Here is a 21917-nt window from a genome sequence, read left to right on the forward strand (position 1 = left end):
TAGTGTTTAATGCTTATCATTTACCACTTTCTTTAAGAGTTATAATATAATTTTCCCTCTATTTGTGTCTCTAGCACAACAATACTAAGAGAAAAAGTTAAACCCTCAATTACACTTTCCATAAGATATTTATTGATTAACTACATCTACTTACAACAATGGTGACTACCAATAGATTTGTCAACAAGGTGGTGTTCTGGTCTTTAGTGCTTTGCTTTAGATCACTGGTTTGTTTCTATTCAAACGTGCAATTAATTCAAGTGTACAAATGCAGACTCAACAAGTTGGTGGATCACCCATGGGAAATTTTTAATTACAGATCTGGTACTTGTTACTACCAGTGTGTTTTCAATGCCCCTTTCTGCTGACACCATGTACCATATGTAGATAAGGAACATCAACTAATATAGTGGGAAAGAGTTTGTAATGCTTCTAACTTATTTAATGAAGCAAATGCATTCTAATAACATGTTTCTCTTCCAAGTACTGAATTTGCTAATGAAAATTTTAGACAATAATAAGTATCCAGAAAAGTCAATCAATGAATATTTTCCAAACTCCTATGTGCTAAAACAGTGTTATATTTGAAAACAGCTGGATGACTGAACAAAATTTTCAGTCATCACTGCAATGTTTTGGCATTGGGTAACCAAAGCTAGGAAACAGATAACTTAACAAACATAATGAGATTAAAATACCTACAATTAAAGGTTTGAGTTCTTGGATTATAGAATAACTAAAGTTGTAACAAAATGAAGAAAAAAAAATAGCAAGTTCAACACATTCCCTCAAACTGAATGTCAAAGTGTCAACAAGCTTTTCTACAGCCATAATTGTCAAATATTCAGGCTATTTTCATGAGCCACAGAATCAAAGAGTGCTTTTTTGCCATGTGAAAAACATGTATATTTTTTCCAAAATAGATGAATTTAAAATGATTGTCACTAAAGTTTTATTTGTGTTATTTAAATATTATTTTATTTATACAATATTATTGATACAACTTCTTTGGCTAAGCAATTATAACTTTTGCTATTCAGATTATTCTACACTTACCTGAGTATTAAGTTTTAACTGCTTCACCAATAGGGAAACAAAAGTATATATCCAGCTCATAGCTTAAAAGTATAGAGTCTTCAGCTAGTTTAAAACTTTTGCAACTGATGAATTATGAATTATATACAGCTTTACAAATGGTACAAAAATGACTTTACTGAATATTTTCATAACATATATGACTTGCATGTTTTTAGGAAACTTGTTTTATTCCTTAATGGGTTTAAAAAGTGGATATGCTCTGAGTTTTACAGCATGAACAGGAAACATCTGAATCAAGACATTCTAAGTTTCAATTTCAGGACTAATAAATAATTTGAAAATATTCTCTTCAGGGAAACTATGTTGGTGGATTTTTGTGATCACTCTCAGTACTTTTTTTTTTCATAAGCATACTTTAAACATTCTATACATACAGCTAAAGAACAATAACTTCCTAACTACAGATAAGGCTAAAGTTATTGGGTCCAATGGCAGTTAACTTTTCTGCTACAGCAGGAAAAAGCTATTTGTCACTCAATATTTTACTTATAAATTAGCAGAGTCTTGTATACTGATGTTCTACATAGTAAATACATATAAAAAGAAACTTCGCTTATTAATGCTAATAGAAAGTGCCTCCCGAGTTTCAAAAAGCTGTTATTTTTTGTTTCAGGGACTTATGTAGGTACACATGCTCAATACCAAACAATCTGAAGTCAGTAAAGATGATGTAATATTTAAGTCTTCAAACATAAATTTTATGGAAAAGAGAAAGCAAATAATGGACAAAACAATAAAGACACTTTAATAATTATGCCAAACATACATAAAAGGATATAATTTCAGTGAAAGCACATTAGAAGAAAAAGAAACACTTCACAAACTAAGACACTCATGACAGACAAAATGTAATAAGGAAGTAAAGACAATGATAGAAGTTTCGCATTTGTTTCTTAAAAATACTCAAGATGATGTCTTTTTTATTCAATAAGTTTTAAAAGCTGCAAACTGCAGCTTTTGAAATAATGGAAGAAAAAGACCATTTGTCCAATAATATTCAGAGAAAAGTTAATACAGCTTTCTAAAGTCTCTAAGTTATTTCTTGGGAATGCCTGAGCTCTAGAAAAAAGCCTACTCTTCAAAAAATATATATATTATACAGTTAGACTGTGCACTCCATATGATGTTAATTATAACCTTCTTTCTCAGAACACTTCTCTACACACTGGGATACCCTATAATATTGTGGGACTCAATCACTGCTTTGGATTGGAAATAGTGATGCTTTTGAAGACCAGCCATCTGATATATTAATACTTCTATACAGATTTTTTTTAACAGCTTCCTCAAAGAACTAATGGCTAGTTTAGATGCATAACAAGACTAATTCTACTACTTCCAAACTGGAATAATTTCATAAAATTTCTTTCATTTATATTTCTAAAACCTTTTCCCATTTAGTGTTCTTCCTACTTTCTCAAATGTCCAAGCCCAAATGCAGTTAAAAGCAAAGAAAACAATGAAAATCTGACCAATGATTTCTTAATGCAATTCAGATACCTATATATTATGGTTAAATTTCAATTATTTAGGAAATATGTATTTATTTTGTGGATTTCTCAGGCTCTGTCCTTTCTGTTTCTCATGTTTATATTTAGGGCATTTGTTCTTCAAAATTGATTCCACCAGAAGGGAGGAAAAACAGATGTAACTTATCCTATGAAGACTACCATTTATTATTAGCTCAAGTTTAATAGGTAAGCCATTTGATCAATAAAAACTCTATTATCCTAATTCAAAGGCTTAAAACTGGTAGCCCTTGGATAGGATGAGGCCTGAAGATACTTTCTGTTTAGCTTCTATAGTATTAAAAATATGTAATCCAACATTTAAAACTCAGATGTCATATAACAAGCTAGACGGTTCAGCCTTCTCCCCCACCTCCCATCCCCAAAATATAAAGATTGGGCAGTATTTGGCCAAACCGTCATACAGAAAGAACTGGCTAGAGAAGAGTAGTGGTTTTCCCCTTTCAATAGGACAAGGGCTCTTCAATTTACCACAGTTTCCACCATTCACTGTTGTCACTAACATAAAGGGCCAAATGTCAGTAGCCATTTATTGACAAGGTTTATCTTTTTTTTTTTTTTTTTTTTGAATTATTGAGAATATTTCTTTGGACCCACAACTATCAAATGTGAAAAAAAATAAAAAGTATGCCAAAAGGGCCATGTGTTTCTAGAACACATGAAAGTAAAGAATAATACTGCATGTCTAATATGCAAATAAAATGTCTCTGCCAAAATATCACAACTTAAAATGCCATTATGAAACAAACCACAGAAAGACCTTATTTGTGTTACATACCAGGAATATACCAAAATTTGAAAGTCTGACCCACACAGTGATTCATATTAAGATAATAAAGAAACAAATAGATATTTTGTGACACAAATGTATTGTGAAGCCTTAATATCATGATTTATATGCATTTAATTAACCATATAGGCTATCTGAAAATTATTAATACATCACTTGTTTCTAGGGTCTAAAAATGTTTTACAGAGAAAAGAAACTGCTGTTTACAATAATTAAATTTCTAAAAAGATCTCTGCAATTGCTCTGAACTTGTTTCTAAAGCCAGATTTTATTAGTTTTAAAAAATTATTCAAAGTAAACCTAGCATCTAGATAAAATAATTTTACTTCTGCGAACAGTGTTCATATTTTAAAGCTACTCCTGGTATATATATAATGAAGATAAAACTATTTTAATATTGTTTATTTTTTAAATGTTCATAGTAAGAATGCTTAAATCATACTATAGGGCTGTGGAGTTTTTGTTTTTGATACTGATCAAAACTGGCAGCCCTTCAAAAATTAGTCCCATTTAGTAAATTAACCATTTTACATTTTTGAAACATTGAAATTTAATGTTGGCTAATTATTAATTTTATATGCCACTTACGAATTCTTTGTTCATCATTTTTCAAATATTTTTGTTTTGCACTATAGTAAAGATAATTTTTAATTTTTCCCCCAGAGATAAAGCAAGTTTTCAGTTTTGTTTACCATTCTCATTGCTATAGTTCATCAGCATGCCACAAAAGACAGTCAAGAGCTTCTCATTGGCGGGATCTGTTATACTGCACAGTGACCTTAAATGGTCAATTACAATCTGTGCACCACCTGCTTGGTCAACTGCACTTCTGCCCTCATCTGTAAAACAAAGAGTTAAATTAAAAATAAAAGAAAAAAGAAATGTACCTTACAATTTCAAATATAAAACATAACAGTGTTATTCTTTATTTTGTGAATAAATAGAAAATAAACCTAGGCAGGACATTAAATATGTCTTTTCAGAAAAAACAAAACAAAGAAATAAACATGGAAATGGGGGTGGGATGGGGAAAAGAGACAATCACTTTTTAAGCAAACTAAGACTATTCTCACTGGCATCATATAGGAGCTTACAGAACTTCCCTGTGTCCTAGAAATTTACAATATGAAAACTTTCACTCCTTCTTTCACAAATAACAATGCTGTGTAAGAGAAAAAAATAGAAACTAAGTTATATTCTATTGGTATAAGTTTTTGTCCCTCAGGTTGAAAAAAATCACTAAATATAACTTTTTATCATTGGTTTTCAAAATCAGCTATTATCGAAGAAAACCATATGGGAACGTTATATCTTTGATAACAGCTATTATTAAAGAAAACCATATGGTGTAAATCTAAATCACAATATGTAATTCCTGAATATTAGTACTATGGTCTTTGTTAATGGCATTTCCTATAGTCCAGAAGCATGTTCCCTTTTTTCATTCTTGATTTGTTTCTTTTTTCCTTATTCCCTCTCTTCTAGGGCACACCAATATAATTCAACATTACAAAAAGTGGTCAAGTGATGGTCAAACATAACTTCCATTATGTGTCTATCTACATTGCATAAAACAGATGTCACTTAACTGTCAGAATATACAAACAGCTTTAGACTACTTCCTAACTTTTGAACATAAGAATGAAAAGAAATTAAAAGAAGAATATGTGTCATGCTAAATCTGACACCTTAGATAAAATACAACCACCCTCTAGAAGAGGTCCAAGAGAAATGTGTGAGCCATAAATGTGAGCCACATGTGTAATTTAAATTTACTAATAGACACATTAAAAAATAACAGGTGAAAATTAATTTTAGTAATATTCAATTCAATATATATCACTCTGATATGCAAATCAATAAATTAACAAAACATTTTGTATTATTATCTTCACAATATATCTTCAAAATCCAAGTGTTTTCTACCCTTACAGTTACATCTCAACTCAGACTAGCCACATTTAAATTGCTCAGCAGCTAAATTTGGCTAGTAGCTACCACACTGTACTATTCAGCTACAGAAGTATAGCACAAAGATCAGCAAAAGAAATGACTCACAAAGGAATTATAGCTATGAAGTTAGTTACAATTTGAAAGATTTTCATTTTCCAAATGTAAGAACTGAAACTAAGGTCATATCTTTATTACTGTTGCTGAATCATATTAGATGATACAACTTAAAATATGTAATTTCTTATGGTATACACACACACACAAAATTATATAGTTAAGACCTCAGAAATACTATGTTCATAATTTTGAAAATTTTTGAGGAAATCCACACTAAAATGAAACAAAACAGTTTTATCCACTTAGTTTTATTGTATTGTTATAAAGATGGAAAACAGGACTGTATGCTAATCAGCTCATCAAATCACAGAAAATTCTTATACTGCCAGAGTAACTAGCTAGATGAACCAGCCAAGAACACTGGTCAAATCTCATTTAGAAATCTAATTCCCAAATTTTTGTTTTCCATAACATAGATGTAAATTATCTAAATTACTGGGCAATTTCTATGTGGATGATGTCTCAGAAAACTGAACATTAGGATTACAAATCTAAATGTTCAGACCTTCAACAATATGAAGGTATAGTACATCCCATCCCTAAAATGCAAAGCTTGAATAGTATTTGATTCTAATTCCTGAATAAACTGGGCTTTTGAAATATAGATCGTGTATGCTTAGGACTTAGAAGACATCTTAGAGAATAGCTAAACTAAGCCTTGTATTCATATATTAGGAATTTCATATACTAGGAAACTAGGGCTTAGAAACTGTGGCACCTATTTGCAATGAACTGTGAATGAAAGCTGGTTTCCTATCCACACTAAGCTAGTAAATGTTCAAAAATTCCATAATTCTATAAATTAAAATACAAACTTATTCAACAAATTTGATGCAATAAAAACACACTACAATTCAAAGCAAATTACCTATTTGTGTTTCAGAGCCACGGTGCTTTTCTTCTCCTCCTTTCCGTCTACCCCCCTCCTCTGAATTGTCCATAACACAGCTTTTTACTCATGTGTTATTGAGAATTGTTTGCAAGGCATAAACACAATCTCTATACTAGAAATTACGTTATCACCAAATATGAGAAGAAAAGCAAAGCATGTATTACAATAACAGTGATCTGGGTTCAAAAAATATTCACCACCACTATAGGAATGATTGATTATACAGCTTTTTTCTTTCTTTGGACAAATCAGCCTGAGAAACAAAGTAAAAGCATTTTATTAAAATATTTAATAGAATTTAAGGATTCAAAGGAATAAATGATAATAATGTGTTCCTTTACTCTAGCAAAACCAGAGACATAAATCATCTTTAGAAGTATCTTACAACCGACTTATTTTTCCAGTAGTATTTAGATAACAAATCATTTTAAATACAACAGCTATCATTGCACAAGTCCATATAAATTGGTTTTCCATAGTTAACTCCATACCTTCATGTTACATTATCATAATGAGTATTATTGTTCACTTAAAAATAATTCTCAAAAGGTTCCCTATCCTAAACTTGTGTATCCCTAAGTGTAGGCTCATCTTTCACTCTTCTCACAAGTAACAGCTAACCTAAGAAGCATCCTGAGCTATCACTTCTAAAAATGTAATTTACATCTCAATTTTCCTCATTTAATTATGAAGCATCCAACCACTGGAAAAAGTGCAGCCCACTCTTTAAAGTCCTATTAAATCCTTTAGTGATGATCTTTCACACAAAGTAGTTTCCGGCATAAGTATGATCATTCTTCACATTAGCTAAGAGCAGGGCTTTAAATCTGAAGAGTTACTGCACTTCCATTACCCTTCTGTAATCAAAAGCAAGCAGCAACAAAATTTATGTCATGGTTATGTCTCACAAATGAGAAAAAAAAAATGTTACCAAGCTAAACACTATTATCAGGTACAAGTTATACACTAAGGGTGAGGAAAAGACCTAAAATACAACCACTGAATCTAACTATTGTGGCATGTCTTACAGTGCATCCTGACTTTGGATTTTACTACATTTCCTCCTTGTGTACGGCAAATGCCTAGTATATGGTAGGTGCTCAATAATTTTTTAATGAATGGGGCCTTTTGACAGATATTGATAAATTACTATTCACCTTGAGGATGGATGATTGTGAGAGTGACACACACACATATGTTGGATAGTTTGTAAATTTCATATTAAAACACGATTTTTAAAAACTATCACTTGCATCTTTAAATTTATCTGAATTGAAAAGGAATCAAGTATCAAAAATATTTCTAATATGTTAGTGTATTCTTAGCCTGGCTTTTAATATTCTGTGGTTTAGTATCTTTTTCTATAGGAGATAATGTTTCTGATATGAGAGCAATGTTTTTGAGACATAGATGTCATTTCTACTTATTATGGGTTAAATTGTGTGCCCTCCTTCAATCTATGTTTAAGTTCTAATCCCTAGTACTTCAGAATGTGACCCTATTTGGACACAGGGTCATTGTAGATATAATTAGTTAAGGTGAGGTCCTACTGGAGTAGGGTAGATTTTTAATCCAATATGACTTGTATCCTTAGGAGGGGGACGCACAGAGAAGAATGCCATGTGAAGACAGAGACAGGGATTAGAGTTATGCTACCATAAGCCAAAGAACACCTGGAACCACCAGAAGCTACGAAGAGGCAAAAATCTCCTCCTCCCCTATAGGTTTCAGAGAGAGGCATGCCCTGGTAAGCACCTTGATTTCAGACTTACAATCTCTGGAACTGCGAAACAATAAACTTCTCTTATTTTAAGCCACCAAGTTTGTGGTACTTTGTTACAGCAGCCCTAGGAAACTAATACAGCACTCCATATAATAGAATATAATACAACACTGTGAAATATTTCTTTTTTTTTTTTTTGAGTATTGTTTAGAAATGGGATTTTGCTCTACAGGCTAACTGTAATAGTAATGTTCTTATTAACAACAATTTACCACTGGGAGAGGAGCAAGAGCACAGAAAAAGCCCACAGTTGTGCAGGAATGGGTCCAAGCCTGAAGGCAAAGCAAGAACACTAAGGAAAGTCCTCCAGCACCCATACTCTAAGCATAAAGTAAGAACAGCCGACTACTAAAGGAATTTGAAGAACATACTGCACTCAAGGTGAGCAACAACAAAATATGAACCTAGCTCAACTCCTGACTAGACTGGCTTGACCTCTACCCTATGCGAACACCCTAAAATAAAAGGAAGTGCACTCAATTCCAGAGATTAAATACTGTTAATCTGTTTTCCTACAATAATATCCAGCTGCAATAAAAAGTTGAGATGCATTTTAAGAAAAAAATAACTCACTGTCTGTCAAAAGATGAAACCAACAAAACTCACAGGTGATCCAGATGTTAAAACTATCATACAGGGACTTTAACTATAATGACTATATTACAGGATCTAGTGGAAAAGGTGAATAATATCCATGAATAGATGTGAAATTTTGGAGAAAATGGAGACTATAGGCAAGAGTTAAATGGAAATGCTAGAAAGAAGCAACACAAAGAATTATTTCAACAGGCTGAATAGCAGACTCAACAAACCAAGAAAAGACTCAGTGAACCCATAGATCAATAGAAATTACACAAACTAAAACATGAACAAACTAAACAAGTGGGAGTGGAATAACCCAGAGTAGCCAAGAGCTGAAGGAAAGAAAATAGCAAATGGTCTAACCTAAGTGTACAGTAGTCAGCAGTACCCCTTCATCCATGGTTTGACTTTCTGCAGTTTCAGTTACCCATGGTCAATGGTAGCATGAAAATCATAAAATTCCAGAAATAAAAAAATAAAGTTTTAAATTGCATGCTGTTCTGAGTAACATAAAATCTTACACCATCCCATTCAAGTCATGAACTCCCCCTTTGCCTGGTGTATTCATGCTAGATACACTACCTGCCCATTAGTCACTTAAGTAACTGTCAGATCAGCTGTCATGGTATCGCAATGCTTGTGTTCAAGTAACGCTTATTTTACTTAATGGCCTCAAAGTGTAAGAGCAGTGATGATGACATATGGCTATAACTGTTCTATTAGTTATTGTATTAATCTCTTACCATGCCTAATTCATGGTTTAACTTTATTACAGGTGTGAAAATACACTAAAAAAGACATGATATATACAGGTTTGGTACTACCCTTGGTTTCAAGTGTCCACTGAGGGTCTCAGAATGTATCCCTTGTGGATAAGGGGGCACTACTGTACCTGGAATCTCAGAGAATGAAGTGCTAGAGAAGAGGGTAGAAAAATATTTTAAGAGTTAATGACTGAAAATTTTTCCAAAAATGAAAGCCATCATGCTACAAATCTATTAAAGCTTAGAGAACCCCAAGCAAAGCAAAACAATTAAACATACCTAGACCTATCATAGCCAAGCTGTTGAAAACAAACAAGAGGGAGGGAGGGGAAGAGAGAGAGGGAGGGAGGGAAAGAGGGAGGGAGGGAAAGAGGGAGGGAGGGAGAGAGAGAGGGAGGGGGGGAGAGGGGGGGGGAGAGAGAGAGGGAGGGAGGGAGAGAGAGAGGGAGGGAGGGAGAGAGAGAGGGAGGGAGGGAGAGAGAGGGAAAGAGAGAGAATCTCTTAAAGGCAGCCAGAAGGGGGAAAAAAAAGAAGAGAAAAAATAAGAAATAAAGCAGACTTCTCATCAAAAACTATGCAAGCTAGAAGACAATGAAATAACATCTTTAAAGTCCAACCTAGAATTCTACACCCAGTGAAAATATCTTCCAGTAAGTAAAGTAAAATTGTTTCAAGCAAATAAGAGATAATTCACTGCAATAAACCTGTTATACAAAAAATGTTAGTAAAAGTTTTTCAGTTAGTTAGAGGTATACTAGACAAAAATTTCTATCTACCCAAAGAATGTAGTGCACTGAAAATGATAAAGTATGTTAATTAATAGAAGACAGTTTTTCTCCTATTTTTAAAAGATGATTGACTGTCTAAAGTAAAAACAGGCCAGGTACAGTGGCTCACGCCTATAATTTCAGCACCTTGGGAGGCCAAGGCAGGAAGATCTCTTGAGGCCAGGAGGTTGAGATCAGCCTGGGCAACATAGTGAGAACCTGTCTCTCCTCAAAAGGAAAAAAAGAAATTAGCCAGGCATTGTGGCATGTACTTGTAGTCCTAGCTACTCAGGAGGCTGTGGTGAGAGAATCACTTGAGCCTAGGAGTTCAAGGTTACAGTGAGCCAAGATTGCACTACTACACACCAGCCCGGGCAACACAGCAAGACTGTGTCTCAAATTTTTAAGTAAAAATAACATCAATATATTTGGGATTTCTAACATATGTAAAAATGAAATAGAAAACAAAAGCATAAAAGAAAGATTTAAGGGAGGAAGCGGAATTATACAGTAAGGTGATTAAATTAATGTGACATAATATTTGAAGATAAACTGTGATAAGCTAAGAATAAATATTGTAAGCCACAGGGCAACCACTAAAAACTTACTTACAAAGAGGCATAAGAAGCCAATAATGGGCTGGGCACAAGGGCTCATGTCTGTAATCTCAGCACTTTGTCAGGCCAAGGCAGGTGGATCACTTCAGGTCAGGAGTTCAAGGTCAGCCTGGCCAACATGGTGAAACCCCATCTCTATTTCAAAAGCATCCAAAAATTAGCTGGGCATGGTGGTGTGCCCCTATAGTCCCAGCTATTCATGAGGCTGAGGCAGGAGAACTGCTTGAACCTAGGAGATTGAGGTTGCAGTGAGCCGAGATCACGCCACAGCACGCCAGCCTGGGTGGCAGAGCAAGACTCCACCTCAAAAACAAACAATAAAAAAACACAAGAAGCCAGTAATGGAGCTAAATGTGAAGAATCCAAAAAAAGGTGGACAAAGAGGGAAAGAGGAACAAAGAACAGTTCAGACAATCAGAAAACAATTAGGTTCAGAAATAAACTGCCTTTGTGGGAGAGAAAAAGAAACAACTAGGAAGATGGTAGATTTCAAGCCAACCACAGAAAGATCATATTAAACACATATAATCTAAATGTCACTTAAAAGGGAGAGATGGTCAGATTGGGTAAAAAAGCAAGACCCAACCATGCTGTCTATAATTAACCCACTTTAAGAATATTAAATAATATTAAAAGGTTGGTAAAAGATACACAATGCAAACACCGATCAAAGGAAAACTGGTGTGTCTACATTGTCAGACGTAGTAGACATCAGAACAAGTGGTATTGGCCGGGCGCGGAGGCTCATACCTGTAATCCCAGCACTTTGGGAAGCCAAGGTGGGAGTTTGAGACCAGCCTGGCCAACATGGTGAAACCTCATCTCTACTAAAAATACAAAAATTAGCCAGGCATGGTGGCGTGTGTCTATAATCCCAGCTACTTGGGAGGCTGAGGCATGAGAATCACTTAAACCTGGGAGGTGGAGGTTGCAGTGAGTCAAGATTGCACCATTGCACTCCAGCCTGGGCAACAGAGCAAGACTCCATCTAAAAAAATAAAAAATAAGCAGTATTATCAGGGATAAAGGGGGATATTATTACATAACAACAAAAGGGTTAATTCAACAAGATATAACAATCCTACACCTGGAATCCCAGGATTTGGGAAGGCTGAGGCGGGTGGATCATTTGAAGTCAGGAGTTCAAGACCAGCCTGGCCCAACACGGTGAAACCCCGCCTCTGCTAAAAATACAAAAAAAATTAGCTGGGGATGGTGGTACACGCCTGTAATCCTAGCTACTCAGGAGGCTGAGGCAGGAGAATCACTTGAACCCGGGAGATGTAGCCTGCAGTGAGCCGAGATCCTGCTACTGCACTCCAGCCTGTTGACACAGACTCTGTCTCAAAAAAAAAAAAAAGATATAACAATCCTAAATGATGTATAAATGCCTACAAACAGAGCTTCAGAATATATAAAACAAAAACTGATAAAACTAGGGATAAATCCACACATTCACAATCACAGAACAGATGCTTTTTAAGTTTTAACTTAGGCTTTGTGTCAGGTACAGTAGACACAAACAGCAATACAAGACTTTGCTTTCAAAGAGTTTCTATTCCAATGAGGAAGACAGAGTAGTAAACAGAATAAAAGCCTCAATACAGCTGGGCGCAATGGCTCACACCTGTAATCCCAGCACTTTGGGAGGCTGGGGCAGGTGGATTACCTGAGGTCAGGAGTTCGAGACCAGCCTGGCCAACATGGCAAAACCCCATCTCTACTAAAAATACAAAAACTAGCCAGGTGTGTTGGCACACGCCTGTAGTCCCAGCTACTCGGGAGGCTGAGGCGGGAGAATCGCTTGAACCCAGGAGGTGGAGGTTGCAGTGAGCTGGGAGCAGAGATCATGCCACTGCACTCCTGCCATGGTGACAGAGCAAGACTCCATTAAAAAAAAAAAAAAAAAAAGCTTTAATGCAATTTTTTACGGTGTGTTATAGAAGCACAGAGAAGAGAATATACCTCTTCTGGAGGAATGAATGGAGAGAAAAGGAGACAGTGGGTTTATATAAAACTGCACAGGAATAAAAAGGAATAAAATGTTCATAATAAACATGAATACATTCACCTAATATCTATAAATAATGAATCCACAATAGGTAGATTTACATGGTAACATTAACATGTTTTCTCTAGTTCACTTGTAATCTAAGTTAAATCCCATTTAATAGGAGTAAAATTTCCTTATTTTAAATACTGATTAATGAAATGTATTACATAGTCAGTTTCATCAATAGATCTCAAAATCTGCAACTAAATTAGCATTCTCTCCCTCCTTTATCACTTTTCTGAATGCTTACTATGTTTCATACATTGAACTAGGTCCTGAGAATACAAAGACAGATAATTCACAGTTTTACTTGGGTAAGGGGAAAAAGAGGGAAGTGTGAGGGAAAACATATAATTTAAGCAGCAAACAAAATTAAGTGTTCAGAGTAAAATGGAAGCACAAATAAGGAAATTACTTTTACCTGGAGGAGTCAGAAAGAGATTCATAGCCATGTTTTCCAGAATGTCTTTCAAGCCCTTACTGCAATTTAATATGTATATAAAAAGAAAAATTGTGTACCTTTTTGTTTAGATTCTAATTGGATTCCCTTCCTTATTAGCTCTATTGAGGAAAAATGTACATAAAATAAACTACATAGATTTAAAGTGTGTTTAACTGATGAGTGCTGACAGCTCTACATACCTTAGGAACCATCACCACAATCAACATACTGAGCATTTTCATCACAACCAAAAGAATCCTCAAGTCCTTTTGTAAGCCATCTTTCCCTCCACCTCTGGTCCCAGGTAACCACTGTTTTCTGTCAGTATAGATTAGTTTGCATTTTACAGAAATGGCTTCATGCAGTAGGTATTCTTTTATGTGTCTATTTTCACTCAATCTAATGATTTTGAGATTCATCCATGTCATCATGTATATAAGTATTTTTTCATTGCTAAATAGTATTCCATTGTTTGGATATACCACTATATCTTTTATCCACTCAAATATACTGATTGACATTGGGTTGTTTCTAGTTTTAGGCTACTGTGAATAATGCTGCATTGAACATTCATGCATAAGTCTTTGGGCAAGTATCTAGGAATAAAACAGCTAGATCATATCATAGGTGTGTATTTGTGAGTATATGGTTATTAAGCATTAAAAGAATGATGTGCCACTGAAACATTATATTTAAGAAGTTTTCATATACTGTATGATATGGTCTGGCTGAGTCCCCACCCAAATCTCATCTTGAATTATAGCTCCCACAATCCCCACATGTCATGGGAGGGACTCAGTTGGAGGTAACTGAATCATAGGGGATTGTTTTTCCTGTGCTGTTCTTGTGACAGTGAATAAGTCTCATGAGATCAGATGGTTTTATAAAGGGCAGTTCCCCTGCACAAGCTCTCTTGCCTGCCACCATGTAAGCCTTTACTCCTCCTTCACCTTTCACCGTGATTGTGAGACCTTCCCAGTCATGTGAAACTGTGAGTCTATTAAACTTCTTTTTCTTTATAAATTACCCAGACTTGGGTATGTCTTGATTAGCATGTGAAACAGACTAATACATTGTAAAAATGAAAAATTCTTAATGAATGTTTTCCTGAGTGTATAAGAGGACTTCAGTACATGCATATCAAACTGAAGTGGAACTTTAGCTGATTTATATAGGTACACATAGGGCTTCTTCTCTGAAATCAACAGAGCTACAGAAAAGAATAAGCCCCATTCTATGAAACAAATTTTAAATGTATAACTTTTCTAATTAATTTAACAATAACATAATCATACAAATCATAAAATGATGAAAAAAGTTCAAGGCTTAAGGAAATAAGGATTGTTAAATATAGATCTTCATGTAAAAATAATGCAATTCATCTCACTCATAAAAAATTAAATATTTTACCTGGAAGCTTGGTTGTTAGTCAATTTTAACATAAAGTCACCTTTAAGAAAACTGCTCATCATTCTCATTTATTTATGACTTCCTGAAATATATACCAACTCGAAACAAATAATCTGGCATATCTCCATTCCTTTCTCTTTTTATTATAAAGCAGTGCATAATATGGATCTCAGTTAACCAAGATGAGGTGATACATACAGTATTAGTTTGTTTTCATGCTGCTAATAAAGACATACACAAGACTAGGCAATTTACAAAAGGAAGAGGTTTAATTGGTCTTATAGCTCCACATGGCAGGGGAAGTCTCACAATCATGGCAGAAGGCAAGGAGGAGCAAGTCACATCTTACATGGATGGCAGCAGGCAAAGAAAGCTTGTGCAGGAAAACTCCCCCTTACAGTAACTATCAGATCTCATGAAACTTACTATCATGAGAACAGCACAGGAAAGATCTGCCCCCACGATTCAATTACCTCCCACTGGGTCCCTCCCACAACACATGGGAATTAAAAATGAGATTTGGGTGGGGACACAGCCAAATCATATCATTCCACCCGTGGCCCCTCCCAAATCTCATGTCCTCACATTTCAAAACCATTCATCCCTTCCCAACATTCCCCCAAATTCTTATTTCAGCATTAACTCTAAAGTCCACAGTCCAAAGTCTCATGTGAGACAAAGCAAATCCCTTCTGCCTATGAACCTGTAAAATCAAAAGCAAGTTAGTTACTTCCTAGATACAATGGGGCTATAGGCATTGGATAAATACAGCCATTCCAAATGGGAGACATTGGCCAAAACAAAGGAGCTACAGGCTGCATGCAAGTCTGAAATCCAGCAGGGCAGTCAAATCTTAAAGCTTCAAAATGATCTCTTTTGACTCCATGTCTCACATCCAAGTCACGCTGATGCAACAGGTGAGTTCCCACGGTCTTGGGAAGCTCTGCCCTCTTGTTTGCAGGGTATAGCCCCCATCCTGGTTGCCTTCATGGGCTGGCATTGAGTGTCTGTGGCTTTCCCAGGTGCATGGTGCAAGCTGTTGATGGATCTACCGTTCTGGGGTCTGGAGGATGGTGGCCCTCTTCTCACAGCTCCATTACGTGATGCCCCAGTAGAAACTCTGTGTGGGGGTCCAACCCCACATTTCCCTTCTGCACTGCCTTAGCAGAGGTTCTCCATGAGGGTCCAACCCCTGAAGCAAACTTCTGCCTGGCCAACCAGGTGTTTCCATACATTTCCTGCAACGTAGGTGGAGGTTCCCAAATTCAATTCTTGACTTCTGTGCACTCGCAGGATCAACACCACACAGAAGCTGCCAAGGCCTGGGGCTTCCACCCTCTGAAGCCACAGCCTGAGCTGTACCTTGGCCCCTGCTCGCCATGGCTGGAGTGGCTGGAAGGCAGAGTACCAAGTCCCTAGGCTGCACAGAGCAGGTAGGCCCTAGGCTCGGCCCACAAAACCATCTTTTCTTCCTAGGCCTCCAGGCCTGTGATGGGAGGGGCTGCTGTGAAGACCTCTGACATGCCCTGGAGACGTTTTCCCCACTGTCTTGGGGATTAACATTTTGTTCCTCCTTACTTACAAAGATTTCTGCAGCTGGCTTGAAATTCTCCTCAGAAAAATGGAATTTTCTTTTCTGTCACATAGGCTGCATATTTCCAAACTTTTATGCTCTGTTTTCCTTTTAAAACTGAATGCTTTTAATAGCACCCAAGCCACCTCTTGAATGCTTTGCTGCTTAGAAATTTCTTCTGCCAGATACCCGAAATCATCTCTCTCAAGTTCAAAGTTCCACAAATCTCTAGGGTAGGGGCAAAATGCTGCCAGTCTCTTTGCTAAAACATAACGAGAATCACCTTTGCTCCAGTTTCCAACAAGTTTTTCATTTCTATCTGAGACCACCTCAGCCTGCACTTTATTGTCCATATCACTATCAGCATTTTGGGCAAAGCCATTCAAGCCTGTAGGGGTCTAAACTTGCCTACATTTTCCTGTCTTCTTCTGAGCCCTCCAAACTGCTCCAACCTCTGCCTGTTATCCAGTTCCAAAGTTGCTTCCACATTTTCAGGTATCTTTTCAGCAGCACCCCACTCCTGGTACCAATTTACTGTATTAGTTTGTTTTCACGCTGCTGATAAAGACATACCCAAGACTGGACAATTTACAAAAGAAAGAGGTGTAATTGGACTTAAAGTTCCACATGGTTGGGGAGGCCTCACAATCATGGCTTCAAAGGCACGGAGAAGCAAGTCATGTCTTACATGGATGGCAGCAGGCAAAGAGAGCTTGTGCACGAAAACTCCCCCTTATAATAACCATCAGATCTCATGAGACTTACTTACTATCACAAGAAGAGCATGGGAAAGACCTGCCCCCATGATTCGATTACCTCCCACTGGGTCCCTCCCACAATACGTGGGAATTCAAGATGAGATTTGGGTGAGGATGTAGCCAAACCATATCACATATACACTGAATACTTATTAACTGACCCATATTATGTTGAAAAGAGAGTGAGAGAAAGAGAACCACCACTTGTATTTACTTCAAATGACAAACATTCTGAGTAAAGAATCTGTTCGTTTCTGTCCTATTACTTGCTTCTTACTGTTTATGTTAAGGTTTCTCAGATCACTAAAGACTTCTTTTTTGCTGCTCATGGACATGATAATATGGTTTTGCCACTTTCATCCCCATTTTATTTCACTTAAAACACAGAATTAGAAAATATTTTGTTAGAGAGCTACTAAACTGAAAAGCTTACTTTGCTATGCCAATAAATTAGAGATATTTAAAAGGGTATATTAACAATCAGTAAAAACCGAACAAAAGTGGTAAAAAGTAACATTTAAAAAAATGTTAGATGTGTATAAATTCCTTATATCACTATTGCAGGAAAGAGTGAATTTATTCAGAACAATTAGAAGGACAGTATTATTTTATTTTTTTTGAGACAGGGTCTTGCTCTGTTGCCTATGCTGGAATGCAGTGGCACAATCTCACTCACTGCAGCCTCGACCTCCCAAGCTCAAGTGATCCTCCCACATCAGCCTCCCAAGTAGCAGGGTCTATAGGTGCATGCCACCACAACAGACCAATTATTGTACTTTTTTGTAGAGAGGGGATAGGGGGTCCTGCCATGTTGCCGAGGCTGGTTTCAAACTCCTGAACTCAAACGATCTGCTCACTTCAGCCTCCCAAAGTGCTGGGATTACAGGTGTGAGCCATGATGCCTGGCTCAATTTTAATTTTTCTTTATACACCTGTGTGTAAAGAAAACAATACAAAGCAATAGATATTTGTCTGCAAACTTGAAGAACATACCTGTATTTGTCTAGCTGGTTTACTGGGAAGAGTAAAACTCTCAAATTTTTAATTGGGTTTCCTTAGGTATTACTAAGAATTCAATCAAATCTGAACATACCTTATTCCCAATGAGTTTAAAAGGGAAGTCAGTATTTCACACACTTCTCTACAGAGAAAATGTCAAGAATAAATCAAATATAATAAAGCATGTTTATTCACATACTTTTTTTTCTTTTTTTGAGACAGGGTCTTATTGCTCTGTCACCCAGGCTGGAATGCAGTGGCCTGATCAGAGTTCACTGCAGCCTTGACTTTCTGGGCTCAAGTCTCAGTCTCTGGAGTAGCTGGGACTACAGGTGTGTGCCACCACACCAGGCTAATTCTTTTACTTTTTTGTAGAGATGGGATCTCCCTATGTTGCTCTGGTGGGTCTCGAACTCCTGGCTTCCAGTGATCCTCCAGCCTTAGCCTCCCCAAAATGCTGGGATTACAGGCGTGAGCCACCGCACCCAGCCCTCACATCATACTTTTTTTTTTTTTTTTAAATAAAGCTTTTATACTTGGAAAAATGTAAAAAGTTTTTCCTCCATCACTTGGTTCTACTCTATGTTCTTTCAATTGGGTAAATTTTATTTTTGTGTTCTTTAAACAAATTAAACAAAATGTTGGCTTAAGAACGGCTTTTAGTAAAATCCTTAAAACATATTCCAAAACCTGCATGCTCAGAATTATTCACACTGAAGCATAAATGTATTTAATGACAGTGCATTTATGTATTTGACAGTGATAACTTCCTCAGATATATTTACAGAAACAATGAACCTGAGATCTGGTTTTTAGATCAACACTATCACCAATTTAGCTGTTGATTCTGATAAGTCACTTGAATTTTCAGGTCTCAGTTTTTTTATCTGTAAAACTTGGCAGGGGTGGCTGAGATGACTTTTAAATTCCCTCCTACATAAAAAACTATGACTTCAAGGTAGCTTTATTCACTTAAGCTTTCTAATTTCTCTTGGTTCCCTTAATCTACATATTCCATCTAAGAAAGAGTTAACAACATTTTGCTAAATGCAGAAGATTATTTTAACTTTTTGAATATTTATTCCCCAAATGTAAAAGAATATAATGATATAGAAATTGCCTATGTGCCATTTCTTCCTGTGTCTCTATGAAGAATCTCAGACTTAGTAATGCCCGCAGCAAACAAAATAAAAACAAGCAGCAATAATGGAAAAACCCAGAAACAAAAAACAACCTCTGTTCTTTCCTACATCAGCAAATTGCCCCATCTTCTGTCCAGGTACTCAAGTTCTAGAAATCACTCTTGATTTCTCCCTTTCTCACATTCCCAATCCAATCCATCACTCCAAATACTTTCTAACTTCCTGCTCCTTCCACACTACCATAACTTAATCCAAGTTACCATTATGTTGTGACTGGACAATCACAAAAGTCTTTCAATTAGTCTCAATGCTTCCCTTCTTAACTCTTAATTTCCATGCTTCTCAACTCCTTTATCCATGCAGCTCCAAGAGTGATGTTTTTAAAATCCAAATCAGATCATGTCACTTCTTCAACAACTTCTCACTACTTCAAGATGATTCATGAGGCTTTCTATCATCAACACTTTTGTTTGTTTCTTGAACTTTATCACACAATACTCCCTGTTCACAGTATCTCACATACCCTGGTTTCCTTTCTGAATTTCTAGCAAATCCCTTGCCCTCTCAGGGCTTTACAATTACTACAGTTTTTTTTTTTTTTTTTTTTGATACAGGGTCTCACTGTTATCTAGGCTGGAGTGCAGTGGTGTGATGGCTCACTGCAGCCTAGAACTCCTGGGCTCAAGTGATCCTCCCACCTCAGCCTCCAGAGTAGCTGGGATTACAGACACGTGCCACCATAATGGCTCATTTTTTATTTAGTAGAGACAGAGTCCTGCTGTGTTGCCCAAGCTGGTCTCAAACTCCTGGCCTCAAGCAGCCCTTGAGCCTTGGCATCCCAAAGTTCTGGGATTACAGATGTGAGCCACCACACCTAGCTCAATTACTATACTTCTATAAGGAATATTCTTCCTCTTCTCTTAGCTGGCTCATTCTCATTTTCCAGACCTCAGCTTAAATAACATCCACAGAGAGAACTTTCTTCACCCTCAAATACACTCCATTATTATATATCACCTCCTTTATTCCCTTGATGTCAATCATCACAATCTATAAATATCTTTTCTGTAGTATTTACTTGTTTATTATCTACCTCCTCCTGTGAAAGCATCACAAGGACTTCTTGCTCATTCTTACCCATATACCCCATCACAGGCAGTGCCCCCTAAACATAGTTGGTTCAATCAGTATTTGTGGATTTAACTGTAGTATGCATACACCAAAGAATACAAAGACATAGAGTGAGAATTTCCTGGCATTTACTCATTATTTCGTATCTTCTCAGTACATACATTTTGTAAGTACAATCATTACTATAAAAGTCACACATTTTTGTGTGACCTATATCCTCAAAGGGAGAGAACAATAATTTGTGGTGTTAAAAAGGAAGTTTTCACACTCAAAGAGATTAGAAGCCAGTGATGTAAATCATGAGCAGCAATGTATTTTTCTAAGTCTAAAATACTGGCCATTCTGATCTGCATGATTATGGAGGCTTTTTTTCCATTCCTATTAAATATACTGCTTTTAATTTTGTCAAGTTCTATTTTAATTTCCTGGAGCAGGGAAATGGTAATAGACATACCTACATTGTGTTTGTTGTTGTCTGTTTTCAGACAAGGTCTTGCTCTGTCACCCAGGCTGGAGTGTGGTAGCACAATCATGTCTCCCTGCAGCCTTGAATTCCCAGGCTCGTGTCATCCTACCTCAGCCTCCTGAGCAGCAGGACTACAGAAGTGCTCCACCATGCACAGCTAAATTTATTTTTTGTAGAGATGCGATCTTGCTATGTTGCCCAGGCTAATCTTGCACTCCTGGGCTCAAGTGATCCTCTCACCTCAGGCTCTGAAAATGTTAGGATCATAGCTGTGAGCCATCACATCCAGACCCTACAGTGTTTTTCAAGATAAAGTTTAAATGTATTTATGAAGTCTACTAGGAAAGAAAATTAAATTCTAATGCTTACATTTCCCCCTATAATTTTGCCAACAGTGAATTTCTATTATGTACCTTAGACATAATCGAATGTTTTCAGCATTCAAATAAAAAAGCTCATGAATATCGTTTCTAAAACTCAAAATGCAATTTATTCACCTTCCAGATTCAGGAAAAATCCCTGAAAGACTAGATATAAAAGCAAAAGCTATAACATATTACATAAGTAAAATTACAAAAATGAGTCATGAAGAAAAAGCCACCATGACTGTTAAGTGCACACGTAACAAAAGAGAAGCACGCAATTTGCAATTTTGTGACATTATATTCAGGTTTAAAAATCTGCATTTAGGTGGGAAAATTTCAAGGTGTATATACATTTACACTTGTAATGCCAGATCAGGAAAAGTAAATGAATTAAATCTTTCATTTCCCAAAGCACTAGTACCAAGGACACAGCATAAAATGAGGTTATGGCCCAGCATTTGATGGACACAGTTTTTGGTGTGCCTGCTGTTACTAGTATTAATTTCTGTAGTGCAATAGATTTCTCACATTAGTTAAAATTGTTCAATAATTCTACTTTTTCAAAAACCCTTTATCTAATAAAAGATCCATAAATGGCAATACATTTCCTAAAGAAATTACTAAAGCTTTCTTTACTCCCTATATTTTTATATTTCTGTATCATTTTATTAGCAAAAGACTGAATA

The 21917-nt window shown here is 36.2% G+C and overlaps 1 protein-coding gene across 21 annotated transcripts in view; it reads right to left on the reverse strand.

Annotated features, from left to right (window-relative positions):
- The window catches only part of RAP1GDS1 (Rap1 GTPase-GDP dissociation stimulator 1), a 176170-nt gene that overhangs the window by 60567 nt on the left and 93686 nt on the right, over nucleotides 1-21917 (reverse strand). For 11 of the 21 annotated variants that reach the window (XM_055296952.2, XM_055296951.2, XM_063610207.1 and 8 more), the window contains exon 5: nucleotides 4110-4256. The exons of the other annotated variants lie outside the window; for them this stretch is intronic. In XM_055296952.2, the coding sequence (XP_055152927.1) occupies nucleotides 4110-4256 (147 nt within the window). The remainder of the gene's footprint in view (nucleotides 1-4109; nucleotides 4257-21917) is intronic. 21 annotated transcript variants of the gene reach the window in all.

This window comes from Symphalangus syndactylus, chromosome 10 (assembly GCF_028878055.3).
Source record: "Symphalangus syndactylus isolate Jambi chromosome 10, NHGRI_mSymSyn1-v2.1_pri, whole genome shotgun sequence".
Lineage (NCBI taxonomy): Eukaryota > Metazoa > Chordata > Mammalia > Primates > Hylobatidae > Symphalangus > Symphalangus syndactylus.